The sequence below is a fragment of the Lithobates pipiens genome, unplaced genomic scaffold (genome assembly GCF_037356315.1).
Source record: "Lithobates pipiens isolate NorthernLeopardFrog02 unplaced genomic scaffold, aLitPip1_a1.2 Scaffold_19, whole genome shotgun sequence".
In the NCBI taxonomy this organism is placed as follows: domain Eukaryota; kingdom Metazoa; phylum Chordata; class Amphibia; order Anura; family Ranidae; genus Lithobates; species Lithobates pipiens.
In genome coordinates this window covers 138,081,362-138,099,716 of record NW_027507764.1, presented here as the reverse complement: position 1 = coordinate 138,099,716, position 18,355 = coordinate 138,081,362, and the positions used below count along the sequence as shown (strand labels likewise).

Here is an 18,355-nt window from a genome sequence, read left to right as displayed (position 1 = left end):
GGTACTGTATGCGCCCATGGAAGCTACTGGAGTCAACAATGGACTGTGCTTCATACTCCCCATGGTTCTCAACCCCTCATCAACATGGGGACAAGTTGCTTTGGGGTGGGGGGGCCGTGTGGCCCCCCTTTCCCCAAAGCACCCCCCCCCATGTTGAGGGCACGCGGCCTGGTACGGCTCAGGAGGGGGGGGCACTCGCTCGTCCCCGCCCCCTTTTCTGACTGGCCGGGCTGCGTGCACGGATAAGGGTCTGATATGGACATGGGGGGACGTAGGCGTAGGGCTTCCCCATACCAGGTGACGGGGCCAGCGACGTGTCAATCTCGCTGCCGTAGGTTGCGACATTGACTTCCTTCACTAGTCCCGGTTACCTGGAGCCGCGTTCAAAATGAACTGACTTTCTTCCGTGTGTGGGCAAGTTCGTTAATTTCAAAAGTACAGCAGACTCCCGCCATAGTCCGGCAGACCTAGTCCGCCGGAAAAGTCTGGTCGTGTGTGGGCAGGTCCGCTCGTTCGGAAAGTCCGGCGGACTTTCCAGCAGTTTGCCGCAAGACTAAGTCCGCCGGATAGTCTGATCGTGTGTACGCGGCATTAGAGTCTTCACAAAGTAAGTTTACAAACTTCGAGATTGTTCAGATTAATAGGAATAGCCTAGAAAAAAAATGTACGGTAAATACAATGTAGAAATGTATATATAATTTTACATTTTGACCACAGATGTGCATTAAATGAAACACATAGCTACACTTGTATAAGTGGAAGGTACATGAACCCTGGAACATCCTGCTTTGCATAGTATGCATAGGTCCTGGCAAATGTTTCAAGGTAGTACATGACTGAAGTTATATAAAAACTGCAATTAGCGGCATTCAATAGGGGTCACAGCAGTCACAAAAATATAATATATTTGTGGAAATTATGCTTTCTTTAGTGGAGCCTTTTGCCACGAGTGTTAGCTGGCAGGATTACCTCTTCCAAAAGATGATAATGGTTTGGAGGATAACCTCTTCATCAATATGAAATTATTCCCAGAAATGTTAATACTTTTGTGATAACCATGCCTGACATTGTTTATGGATTAAAACTTGTTTATTAACCCTTGAAAATCAGTTTTTCTGAATTATTAGAACCTTTCTCAGGGTCGTGCATACACAGAGTAGAGCAGCCATGAGCTCTGTAATTAGACACTTATGAGTACCAGAAATGGCCTGAAGTATGTAATTATAATACTGCTGCCTTTGTATCATTTAATATTTCATCACATCATAAATATGTGGCTTCTATTCTTCGCCTTCTTGTTCCACATTCATAGCCAAATACGTCTGTTTGGGGAATGATCTGCATGCATAATCTAGTTTTAATTAAAATTATCTTTATGCTAATGAAATACAATATGAATAAAATAAATTCACTAACCTAAATTAGCACAATTAAAATATGGACTATGTACCGACTGAAAATAATTGTTGTATCCCTTAATTGATATGCCCTCCAAAGAGTCATAATTAATTGGGCTTCAACAATTCTGTTTCCTTAAGTCAATTTGTTTGTAAGATCTTCACAAACAAATTCTTCTAATTCTTTATGATCTAATTTAGGACTTTCATATTAATTAAGACTGAGATGGTCTAAGAATGTCCATGTTTGCAGGTGCTCTTTGTTTAAAGCCTATATATAAGGAAGGAGACCCAGCAGCAACCTCTCCAAATGAGTTGAATGCACTTGAAAATAGGCACATTGACCATAAGAACCATTATGCTTTTCACGCTTTGCACCTTCCTCTCTCTTTTTGCCTTTTCCACCTGCTTTGATGAGACTAAAGCAACCAATCTAGAAAGTCAAGAGATATATGATGACTTGTTTGAGGTAAGTCTGTTTTGTGGGTACATTTTATGTATAGCTAACTACATGTGGTTGGGTGTCTTGTATCATATAGCTAAACTGTGCTGCCTTGGGGACGCTATATTAAGCCACTTCACTTAATAATTATAGCATAATGGATTCCTGTGGCATTCCAGACAGAAAAGAAGCGTTAAAGTGGAACTATGGGCAAAATAACAAATATGAAAAGAATATAAAATATGACTAGAATAAATACAGCAGTTTTCAATTTTCCAAGTCTCTGCTGTTATTTTTTTTGACCTGTTGATTCTGCCAGTAAATCTATATTTTCCACTTTCTTTAACACAGTGAAAACACGGTTTGTTTTGCAGTATAATCGCACAGATGTGTTGTCACCGTGTTGACAGGATAGTCTTGGTTGGCCATGTAGTTTTAAATGTAGTTTAAACAATCAACAAACAATGAAAGCCCAGTTAATATTTTTTTAAGTAGTTAAGAGGATAATGTTTTTTCTTTTTGAAAAAAAAGGTTTAAACCATATGTATAAAAGTACGCATTGTAAGCACCCATGTCAATGTTATTGGATTTCTCTCAACGCCTGTAATTGTCCCTTTTTCTGGACAGCTTGGTTTGCAAGTAAAGATGGATAAAATATAAATAAATGTATCTGAAATAAAAATAGGAATTAATATACTAGATACTATCATTACAGATATTAACAACATACAGTTAATAGAGTACAATGTTTTTCTCTATGGCTGCCCTTTAGAAGACAAGTTTGGAATTTCCTTAAAAACCCAAGTCCCCCTCCCTAGACCCCTAAAATAACCTAAACTGAGCCATCCGCACACAGGTGTTTATCTCCTCCAATGGTGGCAACCTCCCATGTTGTTTACACTCTGGCTGGTAAAAATCTAGTACCAGGCTGCAGCATCTGTGCTCTAACATCCCATAGGCTTGTATAGGACATACCCAATAGCAACAAACCCCATTCAAGTCTGTGGAATGTTAGTGTGTAGGTACAGGCAGCTTAATGGAGGTAGGCATCTGCAGAGAGTATGTTTCCATTTAATCTAGTTTAGGAGACTAAGCATGGAGGGGGGAGTGAGGGGTTTTCATAGAATCCTGATTTTGTACTTTAACAAAATGGGACTTTGCTATGCATATGTAATCTAATGTAAGGTGAGTACATTTTTAACTAGGAGCAATAGATAACTTGAGTGAAACTGCAGCCTTTTCAATGGAGCCGGTTCACATGTGTGCAGGCCGGCCGCAGTGCAGTTTTAAAAAGAGTCTGATGCAATTTTGAGTGATTTCCATTGTCATATACTTTGGCAATTCACACCTGAACCGCTGAACAAAGTTGTACCAGATGGGGTTTGAACCTGCGGTCAAAACCGGACCGCACATATGTGAACCCTAAAGCCCCGTACACACGAGAGGACTTATGTCCGACAGACTTCCGAAGGAGTTCCGTCGGAGTTCTGCTGGAATTCCGACGGAGTTCTGACAGACTTTTCGGCTGAGCGGACTTGGCCACACACAATCACACTAAACTCCGACGGATTCGAACGTGATGACGTACGACTGGATTCGAATAAGGAAGTTCATAGCCAGTAGCCAATAGCTGCCCTAGCGTCGGTTTTAGTCCGTCGGAGTAGCATACACACGAGCGAATTTTTCGAAGGGACCGGGTCCGGCGGAGTTCCTTCGGAAAAATTTGAAGCATGTTCCATATTCTAAAGTCCTTCGGACTTTGGTGAGTCAAAAGTCCGTTGCAGCCCACACACGATCGAATAGTCTGACGGACTCAGTCCATCGGACTTTGGATGTTGAAAAGTCCGCTCGTGTGTACGGGGCTTTACAGTTCTTTATAATTATACAGTCACATGACACTAAAAATAGGTATTGGTAATTGGTATTGGCACGTATTGGTACTCATGCTCTGTCCTAAAAAATTGGTATCAGTTCAACCCTATCCAAAATTGAACCTGCTGGAATGGAAAAAACAAAATAACACTGATTACTATTGACTTTTAATATTAAAATAGGGACCTCGGCTAATTTACATATTATCAAAAAACTATAATATTAAAAACAGATTATGTTTAAGAATTTCCACATCTGTACTTTTAGAAGCTGTCTTAGACCCAAGTTCTTATCTATAGTGATTTTGTAAAAAAAATTAAAAATGTAATGTGCTAACAAGTATAAAATGCAGGAACCTAGAGATTTCTGCGCAATGTACATACTAGTACACTGTGGGGTTGATTTACTAAAGGCAACTCCACTTAGATCTAAAGCAACTGCACTTTCAAGTGCACTTGTAGTGCAGAGGGGTAGATCTGAAATGAGGGGAAGCTCTGCTGATTTTATCACCCAATCATGTACAAGCAAAAATGCTGTTTTTTATTTTCGTTTCAAGTCCCCCTCAGATCTACAGTGGCTGCACATCCAAGTGCACTTGCAGTGCAAGGTGAATTTACTTTTAGTAAATAAATCCCAGTGCTTGCCAAATAGTTGCCTATTCTATATTGAAAGATTTCAGTGCTTTCTGGTTTTGTCAAAATTTTCCTGTCCCATTCTGCCTCCTGCATAGTGATGGGGCAGGAGGAAGGTATGCGGGAAGGGGTGAACAGTTAAACTTTATTTAGATTACAGCAGTCAGAAAAAATAAATAAAAATTTAAGTTTGGATTCTTTGCAATAGGGTATTGCACTTTTTACCTTTCTCTTTACCTTAAAAGAAATGTATAGTGTCTGCATATGTTTTCCGTATTTAACTATTATATTGAAGACACGGTTTTCATTTTTTTTTCATAGGGTAAATATGAATATTGCATGTGCATATTTATTACTTCTTTATTTTTAAAATGTTTGTTTTTGCATTTTCAAATTTAAAAAAAAGAACATAACGTAATGAAATCTGACAGCAGTTGGTGTGATAATATTAACGATAGAAATTCTCAACATCCTAAACACACAATACCACTTGCTCACTCACTCATTGCTCTCCATCTCCATCCAACAATATAAAGAAAGGAGGATTTTAAAGAGGAGGCATTCTTGTTAATATTCATAAAAATATGGGAAAGAGTACAGAAATATACTGATCTTCATAAATAATCTGCTTAGGTACATCAGGGGGGTGGGATGGCAGGTGGGGTAATGAATCATATCTATTCATGGTTGTCAGAGTTTGTAACATTTTTGAGGGCATGGTTTACTGATAAATTGTTTTAAATTTAGGTAGCAAATCCTTTATAATTTCAATCATCTAATTAATGCCAGGTGGACTGGAATTTTTCCATTCCAGTAGCAAATTCTTCCCGGCATAAAAAAAGGATAATACAAATCATGGTTTGTTAGAAGTGGAGGGTATATACTGGAACAACCCCAGCAAGTTTGTGGGCAGGCCAGGGTGACAGGGTGGTTGTCACATCCTCCATGTTTTCCCTACTTGGTGGGCGCCAAATGAGGGTCACTTGAAAGGCCTATCCCAGAGTGGATTTTTCTGGACTACGTTAGGCACCTGTAACTGGATCGCTTTACTACCCATAGTGTACCTTTACTGTTGTGCTGTTTTTATTAATTCCCCGAGACAAGGCTAAGGCTGCCGTGGGGAAATACATCACCTTTAGGCGGGCCTCTGCTGTTATAGATGAACATACACCTGCACTGTAACTGTTCTCCAGTTAATTCTTGGGTCTCCATGGCTATGTAAACCTTCTCTCTAACTTGCATTTAGGAGGGACATTCTGAGCCTTATCCACATCCACCTGTCCATTTTATCACCACTGCCTCACTCCCAGTAAAGGTATGGGGTCCTGCAGTGCACATTGCGCAGACTTCATGCATGTACTTCATTTTACTTAACTTCTCTGTTCCTGGGTACAGGCTGGGGACCTCTGTGGCGCAAATATGCTCCCATTGCTGTGGGAGACAGACCGCTCCTGGAGAGAGTGCCGACAACAACTCCCTCCTGCAAGAGGCTATTTCATGCACATGCTTAACGACAGACTGCTTGTTGAACATTGGTTACCATTAGGTAACCACTTGATTGTACTCCCCACTGTAATACCTGTAACTCTTCCTGAGTTCTCTTCATATCCCTAGCACCGTAGTGACCAAAACCATCGGATGGTGCCAGTTGGTTGCATTACATCCCTTTATTAACTTCAGACCAGGTGGGAACAAGGTTTTAAAAACATCATTTGAAAAAGTGTGAAATGAACATCTTAAAGTCTAACATGCAAGAACAGGATTTCCGTACGTCCCTACTCCTAACTCAGGCTAACTCAGGCTATGTGCTGCCTGGCATACCTGCAAAGGTTGAGTCCATGTATAGACAGGAGTCCATCAGTGGCATAGCAGACAGCTGGTGTCTGCGGGGCAAACCCCAAGTTCTGAAGACATTACATCCAGGTAGTAGTGAGCAACATTCTCTCTCTCTATAACCCCAACTCTCCACTCTCTGGCCTATTATGGGCCCTGAACCTCTGGGCCTCTCAACTCCAGACTTCTGTCCCTCTTTTATAACATGGGATCAGTGGGCCTGACCCAGAGAAAAATCAGCCAAAAGACCAAAGAACCAGGAGTGCATTAACTCCTACTCTTCTGGCTGGGACAACACCTAACTGGCTATTTTTAATAGAAGATTGTGAGTAAAGTATAGGATAGTGAGTGAACAGGTTAAAAAAATGGAAAAAAACAGACAGATTCAGAGCAGGATTGTAGAGTAGGCCCACATGGTTTAATTTTGCTGGATTGTAATTAAAATGATGAATACTTTTAAAGTGAATGCACTTCCCACAGTACTAATAACTTCTATGAGCCAGACTATTTCCAGATCACCCCACAAGTTCTTATCCAATTAAGAAATTGTGTCCATTTGCAGTGTCAAAAGGGCAACCATGTTTGGTTTGTAGGTGGTTGTAGATTGTAGCAGAGGTAGGTTTGGATATTTCTTTTTCTATTCATTAGATTTTCCAGTTAAGAGAAAAAAAATTGCATGTTACAAATTTTGTAGTAGAAAAAGTGCATGGTAAAAAGAAAGATATCTGAAAAACTATTTATTAGCAATCGTAAAATTGTCTTTGGGTTGGTGGAAGGAAAGGAAGCCTTCCACCAGCCTTGTTTTATAAATGGAAATGGTTTGTGATACCTTTATTAGAGCACCATTTGGAATCCCAATGACCAGTTAGTTCTTGGAATCTTCAGTTGTTCCAAAAGTGGGATCTGTGAGGGAAGCAAGATCCATTGTGTATGAGAAGCATCTTAACCTCTGAACCAAACTAGTACAAAAAAAAAAACAAGGGTGAACATGTATTTCATTTCTTAAGTGGACTACAATCTAAACATTTAGTCTGACAGCCAAACATCACTAATACCAGAACCGTGAAGGTAGAGGGGTTCCCAGGGTGTAGACAACCATATACATACTAGGAAATGTAGAACTGTAATTGAAGTACCATATCAAAATATTAAAAATATATTTAATTTTATTAAAACCTTGATTTTGTACAAGTCAACATGTTTTGAGGTCACACAACACCCTTTTAATCAGAGCATGTGGGGAATATAAAAGCACTCTGTCATATTCAATTGATTTGAATAAATATGTAGTTTTCTTTTTTATTATCTTTACAGTCCAAAGAAGATTTCCAGAACGAGAGGAATGGTAATTCTGATGAGTATCGCTACTGGGGATCCAACAGCATAAATGACATTAACAGATACAACAGACTGTCTATGCAGCCTGAGAATGAATTTCTACAGGAACGAAGCCTTAAACCTGCTGCAAATCTGCCTCTGAGATTTGGAAGAACATCCGATGACAAAATAGCCAAAAGCATTCCCAGTTTTGATAAAATAGCCAAAAGCATTCCCAATCTACCGCAACGGTTTGGGCGTTACTTGTCTGGCAAGACTAATGTCCAGTCAGTGGCTAATTTACCCCAGAGGTTCGGAAGAGCACAATATAGCAACCATTTTGTTCACTCTCTTGCTACATTACCACTGCGATTTGGAAGAACACCGCATTCTGATAGACTTCAATATGAAATGAATTCCCATCCTCTAGAATTGAAAAACCCTGAAGAAGACAGTGACAGGAAGGTCATGACAATGTAAAATATTGCTATTTTTTTATGCAAAGTTGATAACTAGGCCAGCTAGGTTTCATTTCAGCACCTTTTTAATGCATGGGCCCACCTGAGCACTGCCCAGGAGCCCCAGTTGCATGGGGGGGCCCCATGATAATCTTGCATTAGGCTCTGCCGCTATAGGCTGACAGGATAGATGAAAGCAGCGTTGCTCACTACTCCTGTCAGCAGGAAAGAGGAGAAGCACAGCCCTGCCTAGCCTTAAAAAGTGTGGCCAGGTAGGGGAAGGCAGCTGCTATTTTTTGTAGTATTCTGGTACAGCCTCAATAGCTATCTTTAAACATTAATCTGCAGAGCTGGAGCGGGCAGTACTGGGCAGTGCTGTGCATAGGGAAAGCTGCTTCCTGAATCCTGACCTGCCCTGCCCCCCTCTGTGCAATATACATGAATCTTACTCAGTGGTGTAGGTGCCAAACACTGGTCAGCCAGGTACAGTAAGCTGTGGTTTTTCAAAAGGTATATATGTGAGTGTGCATGCATGCATGTGAGTGTGTATGCAAATGTGTGAGTTTGTATGTGAGTGTGTATATATGCCTGTGCATACATACAGTATATTTATATGCACATGTTTGTGTTTATGTATATCTGTACATTACTGTTTGGCCTTGTTCACACGGGTATGTTTAAGCAGATATTCGTGTGGAGGCCAATTTTGCCTACACAGGCATGGGGTGCACAGGTGTTGAGTTCCTCCTCGCCTAGGCAGTCCCATTCATGTCAGTTAGGACACAGCAGCTGCATGCTCAGAGCCACTGTTCCCAAATTGACATCCATGTGGGTGTGGGTCCCCAAACACAGGCAGCGTGGATTTGGGGACCCATATCCATATGAATGTAAGATTGGGAGCAGCGGCTGTGTCTGTCTAGCCACTGTATCCTAAATGACATGAATGGGACTGAACACCTGTGCATCCACATGCTCATGCAGGCAAACATGGCCCTCACATGGGTGTACACTTAAAGAGGAGGTCCAGGCTTCTTCAGAAAAACATTTAAAGTCAGCAGCTACCAATACTGTAGCTGCTGACATTTAATATTAGGATACTTATCTGTCCAGGAATTCAGCAGTGTCTCCACTCCAGATGATTTTTCTGTCGGTTCTCGGGTGCTGCCGCCACCATTGCTTGTAAGGGAAACCGGCATTGAAGCCTTGCTGCTTCACAGCTGATTCTCTACTGCGCATGCACGCAGCGCACTGTGCTTTGTGAATAACCCGGCGGCAGGGGAAGGAGGAAGTGAACATATTTGGCATATTTCAGGGGAAAGGGGGGAGCGGGTACCTGGTTTTGACAGGTACCCGCTCCCCCCTTCCCCCTGAAATATGCCAAATGTGGCACCAGAGGGAAGAGGAGGTAGATAAGCGGAGCTTTCCCTTTTGGGTGGAACTCCACTTTTAGTATGCTCATGTGAAGGCCTAACATTAACATACTGATGCACAAAAATAAAGGCCATTGATAGGCTGGGAGAGGCATTTATGGCAGGGGACAGTGTGTACAGCGAGGGGGAAAAGTGTAAAAAATGAGTGGGAGGAGTGTGAAAAGGGGAAAACAGGGTAAGTGTGTAGAAGGGGGCAGTGTGTAGAGAGGGAAGGACAATGTATACAGAGGGTGAATTTATTTTGATATAATTCCCTGGTTGTGTCTATTTGTTGTTTCTAATCAGACTAAAAAGTCATGCACAATATTTTGCATAATTTAGCCACACCCACATTTTGGTACAGTGTGCGTACAGCGCCGCTGATCACCATCTACCTTTCAGGGACTCCAGGGCATAACTTTGCCTAGGGGCCCATCATGCTATTAAGATGGCCCTGTTCCTTCCAAACAAATAATTGGAATGAACATCTACTTTGACAAAAATGTATTTTTAATTTACAACAGATGACCTCTACCACAAATAAAACAGTTTAAATGTAACATATACTGTGAAAACATATTACAGAGGGATTCCACCTCCACAGGATACAGGACACAGAGACAGCAATACTGCTGTTTTCCATTCTATATTCTAAGAGGAAACATTGACAGGATAGGGGGAATTAGCATACAGTACAAGAACGGAAAACATTTCTTACACAAATAGAGCCTGTAATAAACCCAAGTTATTTTCCACTCCCATCATTGGAATACTTTCCGAGAGGCTGTCTTACCTTAAGAGGTATCTTTTGACAGTACTCATGAGACCCTTCTCACTGCTTCTGCATTTCAAGGTTAGCAGCTAGAGGTCACCAAGAACTGTCGATAGGATTGTGTCATTACCATAAGTCTATTTGTTTTTCTGATGGGGGCAATAGCTCAGTTAGCTCAGCGTAGGTCCCCTTATTTATTACTGAATATGTGCATACCTGAGACTTCCCAAATAAATTAAAGTATAGATTGTGGATTAGGTTTTTGTGGGTAAATTATCATATATTAGATAAACAAAGAAAAATCTAAATATACGCTTATACGGGATTTCTGAACAGATAACACAACTAATATTTTTCATTATTTGGGGATTGCAGGTTAAGGGAAATTGTGAATTGAGAAAACACAATTTTATTTAAAATAAGGGATAACACTACTTACTGGAACCCTAGTCATTCTCTTGTAATTATGCAGTGCATGTGACATTGGTATGGAATAAGATAGTACCTTCAACAAATTTAGTTACCATTGGTGGCAGAGACATTTGTGACTCCTGAGCTTGGACAGGTTCTATGGACTTCTCAGTAGGTCTACATGGGTTTTAGTTTTAGGGGTTTATAGTGTAGGCATTATGTTTTTTTTGGGTTCCTTCTCTCTGTAGAATCATAGACAGGCATGCCTGGAATGGTATGTTGCAGGACAACTTCTTCCCACGGTGTTTGCAATTTTCCTTGCTAGTGTGCACTCTGTCCCCAGGTTGAAAGGTAGAGTCTGAACTCTCCTTGCTCCACCATTGGACTTCAGACAGGCGTCGTTTCCATTGCAAATTCTACGTCAAAGGTTAAGGTGTGTTCAAGTTTTTCTGTGGGCCTACCATGACCATGAGTATGGCCAAACATAACATAGTAGGGTGAGTAGCATGTCAAGGAATATACTGTATTGTTTTATGTCCAGAACACTGACTAAGTAATGGGTTTATTTGTTTCATTTCTCATGAGATGCCTCTCAGAAGTTGTATCAGGATCTAACTGAGATTCACACGTAGCTTATTGCCTTATAGAAGGCATGGGGTAGTATGAGACTGGGTTCACACCTATGCGAACTGGATGCGGGTTCCCCCGCATCCAATTCACATAGCAGCAGAATGTGACTGGTTCTCTATGGAGCTGGTTCACATATTTTTGCAGCAGGTCCGGTTCATTTTGCAGGAAAAACGTGTGCCTTTTTTGGTCCAAATCAGGTCCGAATTCAGCCCAAAATTCGGGCTGAAATCAGACCTGAAACGGTGAACCAGGACACACCGGACCCCTGCTGTGTGACGGATCCATTCTTAGGTGTGAACTCAGCCTTATACTTCTTAATGTATGGTGAATGGCAGCAATCTTTGAAGAACTTGCTTTCAAATTATAGACCCTGATCTGATGTATCTTCTGCAGACAGCTATAAGTAATTCAGTGGTGCCTCCACACTATCTGGGTGGCAATGTTGGCAGTGTGATCAGTGATCAGTACTTCACTTGGTAAAGTGGTCCACCATGACTAGAGTGTGATGGTATCCATCTTTTTACATTTTGAGTGTAAGAAACCAGTGGGACAGGTGTGTGCCAAGTTTGAGGTGGAATTTGGGCTGCAGCACCCTTAGACACTGAACAAACTACACAGTGTAAGCAGTCTCGTTTACCAACTGGAACAAATCTACACAAATGGCTTTTCTCTTGGACCAGCTTAACGTTTTGTGGTCCCAACAGTGTCCTACTTCCATGTGGATTCTCACCATCACAGAAAAGGCCCGACCTTTGAGAGCATAATTTGGCAGTTCACTAATTAGTCATGAAGGAACATTATTTTGCAGCACAGTATAACATCCATCAGTCCTTGAAACAAAATAATGGATAGCAGAATAATTTAATAATTTAGCACACATCAGCAATCATCCACTATTTTGTTACAAGGACTGTTAGCATTGAGCTGTATCTGAAACCAGTTATATTATGGTCAAGCGTGGACCACCCTAGAGCAGTATTATATGTGTTTTGATTATAGCATCCATCGGGTTAAGAAGGCACCACTCACTCAGTCGTTTTTTGGTTGCTGGCAGTAGCGTCAATCTTTCTCTGGGACCGGAGAGCTGTATTGGCTCTACTAGGGGTACAACTACTGGATCCTTTCTCTGTGTCTCTCTGGCTTCTCCATTGATCCTCAGAGGAGTATTCCTGTCTATGCTTCAATACAAATAACTCTGTCATGAGCTGTGCCATCCCTTCTGTAAAATTCCGGATGGCTACCTCCCATGGATCTGGACCTACCCAACAGTCATGGGTAGGCCCGAGCCTGTAAATCACTGCTCTTGAAATGCTATGGCTGCTTTTATTAGTTTGTGTAACTTAAAATTATGGTAGTTTCTGTCTTTCCCATGACCTTGTCAGACACCAATCTATCTACAAACTGTTTCTTCAGCCTCTTCATCTGCATTACCATGGCCATCCCACTGGGCCTTTTTCCCTACTGTTTATCTCTGTTGTTATGTCTTCCAATTCCAGTGCATATAGCAGAAAATATTTTTTTGCTCTCTGCTTTCTGTCAATGAAGGCTCTAAAAGTCCCTTAATATCATTGCTTGGCTATACATTGATTCAAATCAGTTAATTATCATGTCAGGGGAATCCTTGTCATCCAATGGGAGATGCAGGTTTAATTTTCTTGTTTCTTATTCTAGACTCTAGAGGGCGGAATTTCATAAAAACAAAACAAGGCCAGCAATCTCTTGACCCAATCACCCAAGTCATGACCTGGCCCTGTGTACTTGGGTAATTCTTGCAGCAAGAATTCTCAGAAATATGAGGGTTATTTTTGCAGAAGTGGTAAGTTGCCTCCTTCAATTTGGAGACATACTACTGACCCCAGACACCACAACTGGTGTCACTGTTGTGCCACTCAAATTTCCATTGCCTGACATGGCTGATCCTTTTTGTATATGCCAAGTTTAACAGGATATGTAATTGGCTAAATGATCAAGGAGTAAAGGTAACTTGCCGTTTACTTAGCAGGTGCAAAGTTATAAGTAATAATGCAAACCAGGTTTAGGAGAACAAAAAGCATGCATATACAGCAGAATAATACAAAACAGATTATATAAGCTGCACAAACAAACTATTCACAGCACATGTATCTGTCGCTCAGTCAAGATAACATGTGGCTGCTTAGTTTATTCTACAGTATATAAGCATCTGTAACAACAGACCCTAGCTGGGAATCACTACTTCACTAAAACATGTCAGAAAACTAACCGCAACTTGTGCTTTTCCTCATAAAGTGTCCCTCTCACTTAGGGCCAGGGTAACCCTGGTAACACAGGTAAACGGCTGAAATGATCCAATGCCTAGGGACAATTACTCTCCCACTGGAACTGGAGTAGCAATTGGGGAGTTTTGTGATTTGAAGTTTAAGGGGCCTGCATCTTTATCTGAGCATGGTGAGTAAATGGATACTTTACATGAGTAATTTGTAAAATGCAGGTGCAGTTCTGAATAAACACTGTAGTATGGTATCCAGCAGAAGGCAGATAATAATATTAGCTCTCTGTTATTAATAGGTCCTGAATGGTGATCTGTTCTAGCTACAGTCAATGCTGATCATTAATTGGGTAGTATAAGGGATCAGGTACATGAAAAAATAAACATATGTAAAACACACTTGCCTCTAGTGTCAATCACAAATATCTTCTACCATGGTAACATATCTAAATCTAAAACATTTAGATATTGCAATATTGAAAAGCATAATTTTAAACTTAAATTCTGCTCTTTTATAAGTTGAATCTCAAATTATGCCTCAACTGAATAACTAATATCCAAATAACATATAACTACTGTATTTATCAGCATATAACACGCACAGGCGTATAAAACACACCTTAATTTTAGATGGGAGGTTTCAGGAAAAAAACCAAAATTTTAAATAAAAAACTTTGAAGCAAAATAAGGGTCAGTGCCTATGGTGAGCATTTCCCATCTGCAGCCTGATCTATGCCATCTGAAGCCTCACAATTGTCCATCAATGCAGCTTGATCAATGCCCATCTGCAGCCTCACAATTGCCCATCAATGCAGCCTGATCAATGTCCATCTACAGCCTCACAATTGCCCATGAATGCAGTTTGATCAATGCTCAGGCTGATCAATGCCCATATGCAGCCTCACCATCGCCATGAATGCAGTTCGATCAATGCCCATCTGCAGCCTTACCTCAAATTACTGCTGCCTCGGAGGGGACAGGGAGGGGGGCGGGACAAGCACTGTCAGATTACATACAGCGAGAATCTCCTGTTTACTCGGCGGCCTCTTTAATACAAAGTTTTGCTTCCTGGACCGGCTTCTATGATAGACAGAACACTGGTCCAATGCCGGCACAGGAGACGGGACTTCCAATTACAGAGGCCGCTGAGTAAACAGGAGATTCTCACTGTATGTAATCTGACAGTGCTAGTCCCGCCCCCTCCCCGTTCCCTCTTTAATTGCAGTATCTGCGTATATCTGCGTATAACACGCACACACTATTTGCATCCGATTTTCAGGGTGAAAAAGTGCGTGTTATACGCCAATAAATACAGTAAATAAAATATTAAATACAAATGTTAATATCATTTCACATTTTATCATAATAATCCAATGTTATTAAAAAATAAGATATTGCATATATTAAATGTGTTTTTTATTTCAACCTAATTTTGATATTCTTGTTAGTATTATTATGGGTAAAATAGTGCGCTGCTATTGTTCTAATACCCCCTTTTCCTTTTTTAATTGTAGAAAATACAAGCAATGACCTTCGAATATGAACGGAGTCTCCAGATGTAGCAGCTAGTGAATCGCCCACAAAACCCATCTTCTGTCCAACACTGTATTTCAAACAGCCAGATATGCACTCTTTGCACATAGTGGTGAAATCAGCTTTACGCTAATGCATGACCCACTTTGAAATCAAAAGAAAAGTGATGAAAATGCAAAAGCAAAGAAATGCATCAGAAAACTGTGATGAAAACAATTATTTAGTTAAAGTACAACAAAACTACATTATTATACTGTAAATAAAAATAATAGAAATAAAATAAAATGCAGTGTCAAATTTATTTATTTTACATACGCTCTTCTCCACCCAGAAGTCAGTGGGCCAAAATAATCACATCAGCTGGAAGACTCCATATACAACAAAAATGGGGGATGTAAGACAATTGGGCACCAGTCACTTTGGTGAATAAAGATGGATTTGATAATTAATCAAAATTGTGGGAGTGAGAGTTCAAGGCTGCGGATACCCTAAGTACAGTTCCATATGTACCACCCCCCTGGGTCTTCTGGGAGCTAGGAGGTACCTCCAGGGGCAGAGGGCAAAGCTTACATTCACCACAGGGCTGAGTCCATGGCTATAATGGGAAGTTAGAACAGAATTAGGGGAGGTTTCAGATATCATTTGCAGATCAATTACAGACTCCTTAAATCCAAAGGTAAAACAGCTTTCTCTTTTAGCAGATCTTGAATACCTGGATAGGCCTCTCACACAGACCGAGCAGCCAGTAGAACTCCTGGACAAGCCTCTCTCATAGACTTAGCAGCCAGTAGCACTCCTGGATAATTCTCTCTCACAGACTTAGCAGCCAGGAGCTAGTTATCACATTTAGATTGTAAAATAGGATTCAGCTTCACAGTGTTATAACCTTTAAGCCATTCAGCAACACTGCAAGAGTAGTTTAGATATAGGTGTGTCCTCCAAACGAGTCACCAGGCCCTCCAGAGAGACCAGCCTTCATCCTGGCTCTCTGCAGCAAGGGTCCTCCCTGGATCTCCTCAGCTTGGCTTGGCTTCTTCCACACAGGCACAACAGCCTAAGGACCATCACAAGATTAGTAGCCCCCAGACAGGCTTCTGGGCCTACTTGCAGAACTTGTAGCAACACACCCTCAGGCCAGAAGGGCCCTCAGGGAATGAATATTACAAGAGCACATGGCTTTGCCCAATAAATACCCCCTTCCCAGAATGCACAGCGGCCAGGAACCTCCTACTGGGCTGTTCTGGAATAAGAATATTCATTACATAGCTCAACCTAGTTGTAATTCTCATACTGGCCTGTGGTACCAGCGACACCTACTGACAATAGTGAGAAATGCACAACTCAGTTAAAGCGGTGTTCCAGCCCTAAAAAATTTTTTGTCAAAAGTCAGCAGCTGAAACAAAAGTAGCTGCTGACTTTTAATATGGAGACTTAGGGAACACACAGTTCCCAGAACACAGCGCGCCCCATTACCCAGAAGACAGCACAGAGGAAGAGAAGACCAAAGATCAATGAGGAGCAGGAAGAAGGCAGATTAGGAAGACTGCCTAGCAACAGATATTTCTGGACAGGTAAAACATTTTTTCTTTTTCAAATGTTTTTTGTTATATTTTTTGAAGAATATTAATGCTTTTTTTTTTTTTTTTTTTAGGGTGGCCCTCCACTTTAAGTTTAGAACAGAACCAAATAAACTATGCAATCAAATCTGAGCTGTTTACAGCTCAGCCAAAAACTAAATTTACACTATAGCCCCATTTTTAGGAACAGGGGGCTACACATACAAAAACCCTAAACTTTTGATCACTTGTTTTTTGAGCTACAAAAAATATGTGTCAGCTAAAAGCAAACATGTTCTTTGCCTATCAACAGCAAAGCAACAAGTCAATTTTAATGCCTCCCTCCCCAGCAGAATTTACTCACCTCTCCCCACCACTTTGTTCAGCCAGCAGAAGTGAAGAAAGAACATTCTTTATAAGCTCTGAGTTGCTCTAGTCAAAGCTTAGGACTGATCACTTTTTCTGCCTCCAAACAACAGCATTGTGCCAATCAGCAAGCACCAGCACTGTCACACAAAACACTAAACAGTTATTACATTTGGGAAATTTCTTACCATTTAAGAGATGTGTCTGATTGAATTTTCAGGAAGTCAGCTCTGTGATTCAAAAAATGCAGCCTGTATTCTAGCAAGTAGGAGATGTTAGAACAGGGATTGCATCATATCCTCTTTTCTTTCTCTAACTGTAATCAGACTACATTTCCCATGAATCCTTGGGATTGCAATGAATGTGGGAGGTACAATAGGCTTGTACATGTAAATGTGAACTCGCCCACTTTAACATAAATCACACTACTCTACTCAGTACCACACGGTATGATAGGTTACATCCTTATAAATGCAAACCAGTGTGTCAGTGTCCACCAGTGCAGCTTATCAGGGACTACCAGTGCCAAATGTCAGGGACCACTAGTGCTGAATGTCCAGGACCCCTATGTCAGGGACCACTAGTGCTGAATGTCAGGGACCACCTTGTCAGGGACCACCATGTCAGGGACCACCAGTGCCGCATGTCAGGGACCACCATGTCAAGGACCACCAATACAGAATGTCAAGGACTACCATGTCACGGACCACCAGTACCAAATGCCAGGGACCACCATGTCCAAGTGTCAGGGACCACCATGTCAGGGACCACCAGTGCCGCATGTCAGGGACCACCATGTCTCATGTTGAGGACCACCAGTACCGAATGTCAGGGAGAACCATATCAAGGACCACCAGTGCCGCATGTCAGGGAACACTATGTCAGGGACCACCAGTCAGGGACCACCAGTGCTGAATGCCAGGGGCCCATATGTCAGGGACCAACAGTGCTGCATGTCAGGGACCACCAGAGCCGCATGTCAGGGACCACCATGTCAGGGACCACCAGTCAGGGACCATCAATCAGGGACCACTATGTCAGGGACCACAAGTGCCGAATGTCAGGGACCACAAGTGCCGAATGTCAGGGACCACCAGGGCCGCATCTCAGGGACCACCAGTGCCACATGTCAGAGACCACCCTGTCAGGGACCACCAGTGCCGCATATCAGGGACCACCAGTGCAGCATGTCAGGGACCAGCAGTGCCAAATGTCAGGGACCAGCAGTGCCAAATGTCAGGGACCACCAGTCAGAAACCACCAAGTCAGGGACCACCAGTGCCACATATCAGGGGCCACCAGTCAGGGAACACCAGTGCCGCATGTCAGGAACCACCATGTCAGCGACCACCAGTGCTGCAAGTTAGGGACCACCATGTTAGGGAACACCAGTGCTGCATGATAGGGACCACTATGTCAGGGACCACCAATCAGGGACTACCAGTGCCGCATGTCAGGGTCCACCGTGTCAGGGACCAC

The 18,355-nt window shown here is 41.8% G+C and overlaps 1 protein-coding gene across 2 annotated transcripts; it reads left to right on the top strand.

Annotated features, from left to right (window-relative positions):
* Positions 1-1,716: 1,716 nt before the first annotated feature.
* Positions 1,717-15,251, top strand: NPVF (neuropeptide VF precursor). 2 transcript variants are annotated; one of them, XM_077493922.1, is made up of 3 exons: positions 1,717-1,866; positions 7,491-7,958; positions 14,936-15,251. In XM_077493922.1, the coding sequence occupies exons 1-3, from the start codon at positions 1,717-1,719 to the stop codon at positions 14,981-14,983; spliced, it is 666 nt and encodes a 221-aa protein (XP_077350048.1). In that variant the 3' UTR covers positions 14,984-15,251. The 2 variants fall into 2 exon arrangements, with proteins under 2 accessions (XP_077350048.1, XP_077350049.1); XM_077493923.1 differs by having other exon boundaries at positions 1,718-1,866; positions 7,491-7,969.
* Positions 15,252-18,355: the final 3,104 nt, after the last annotated feature.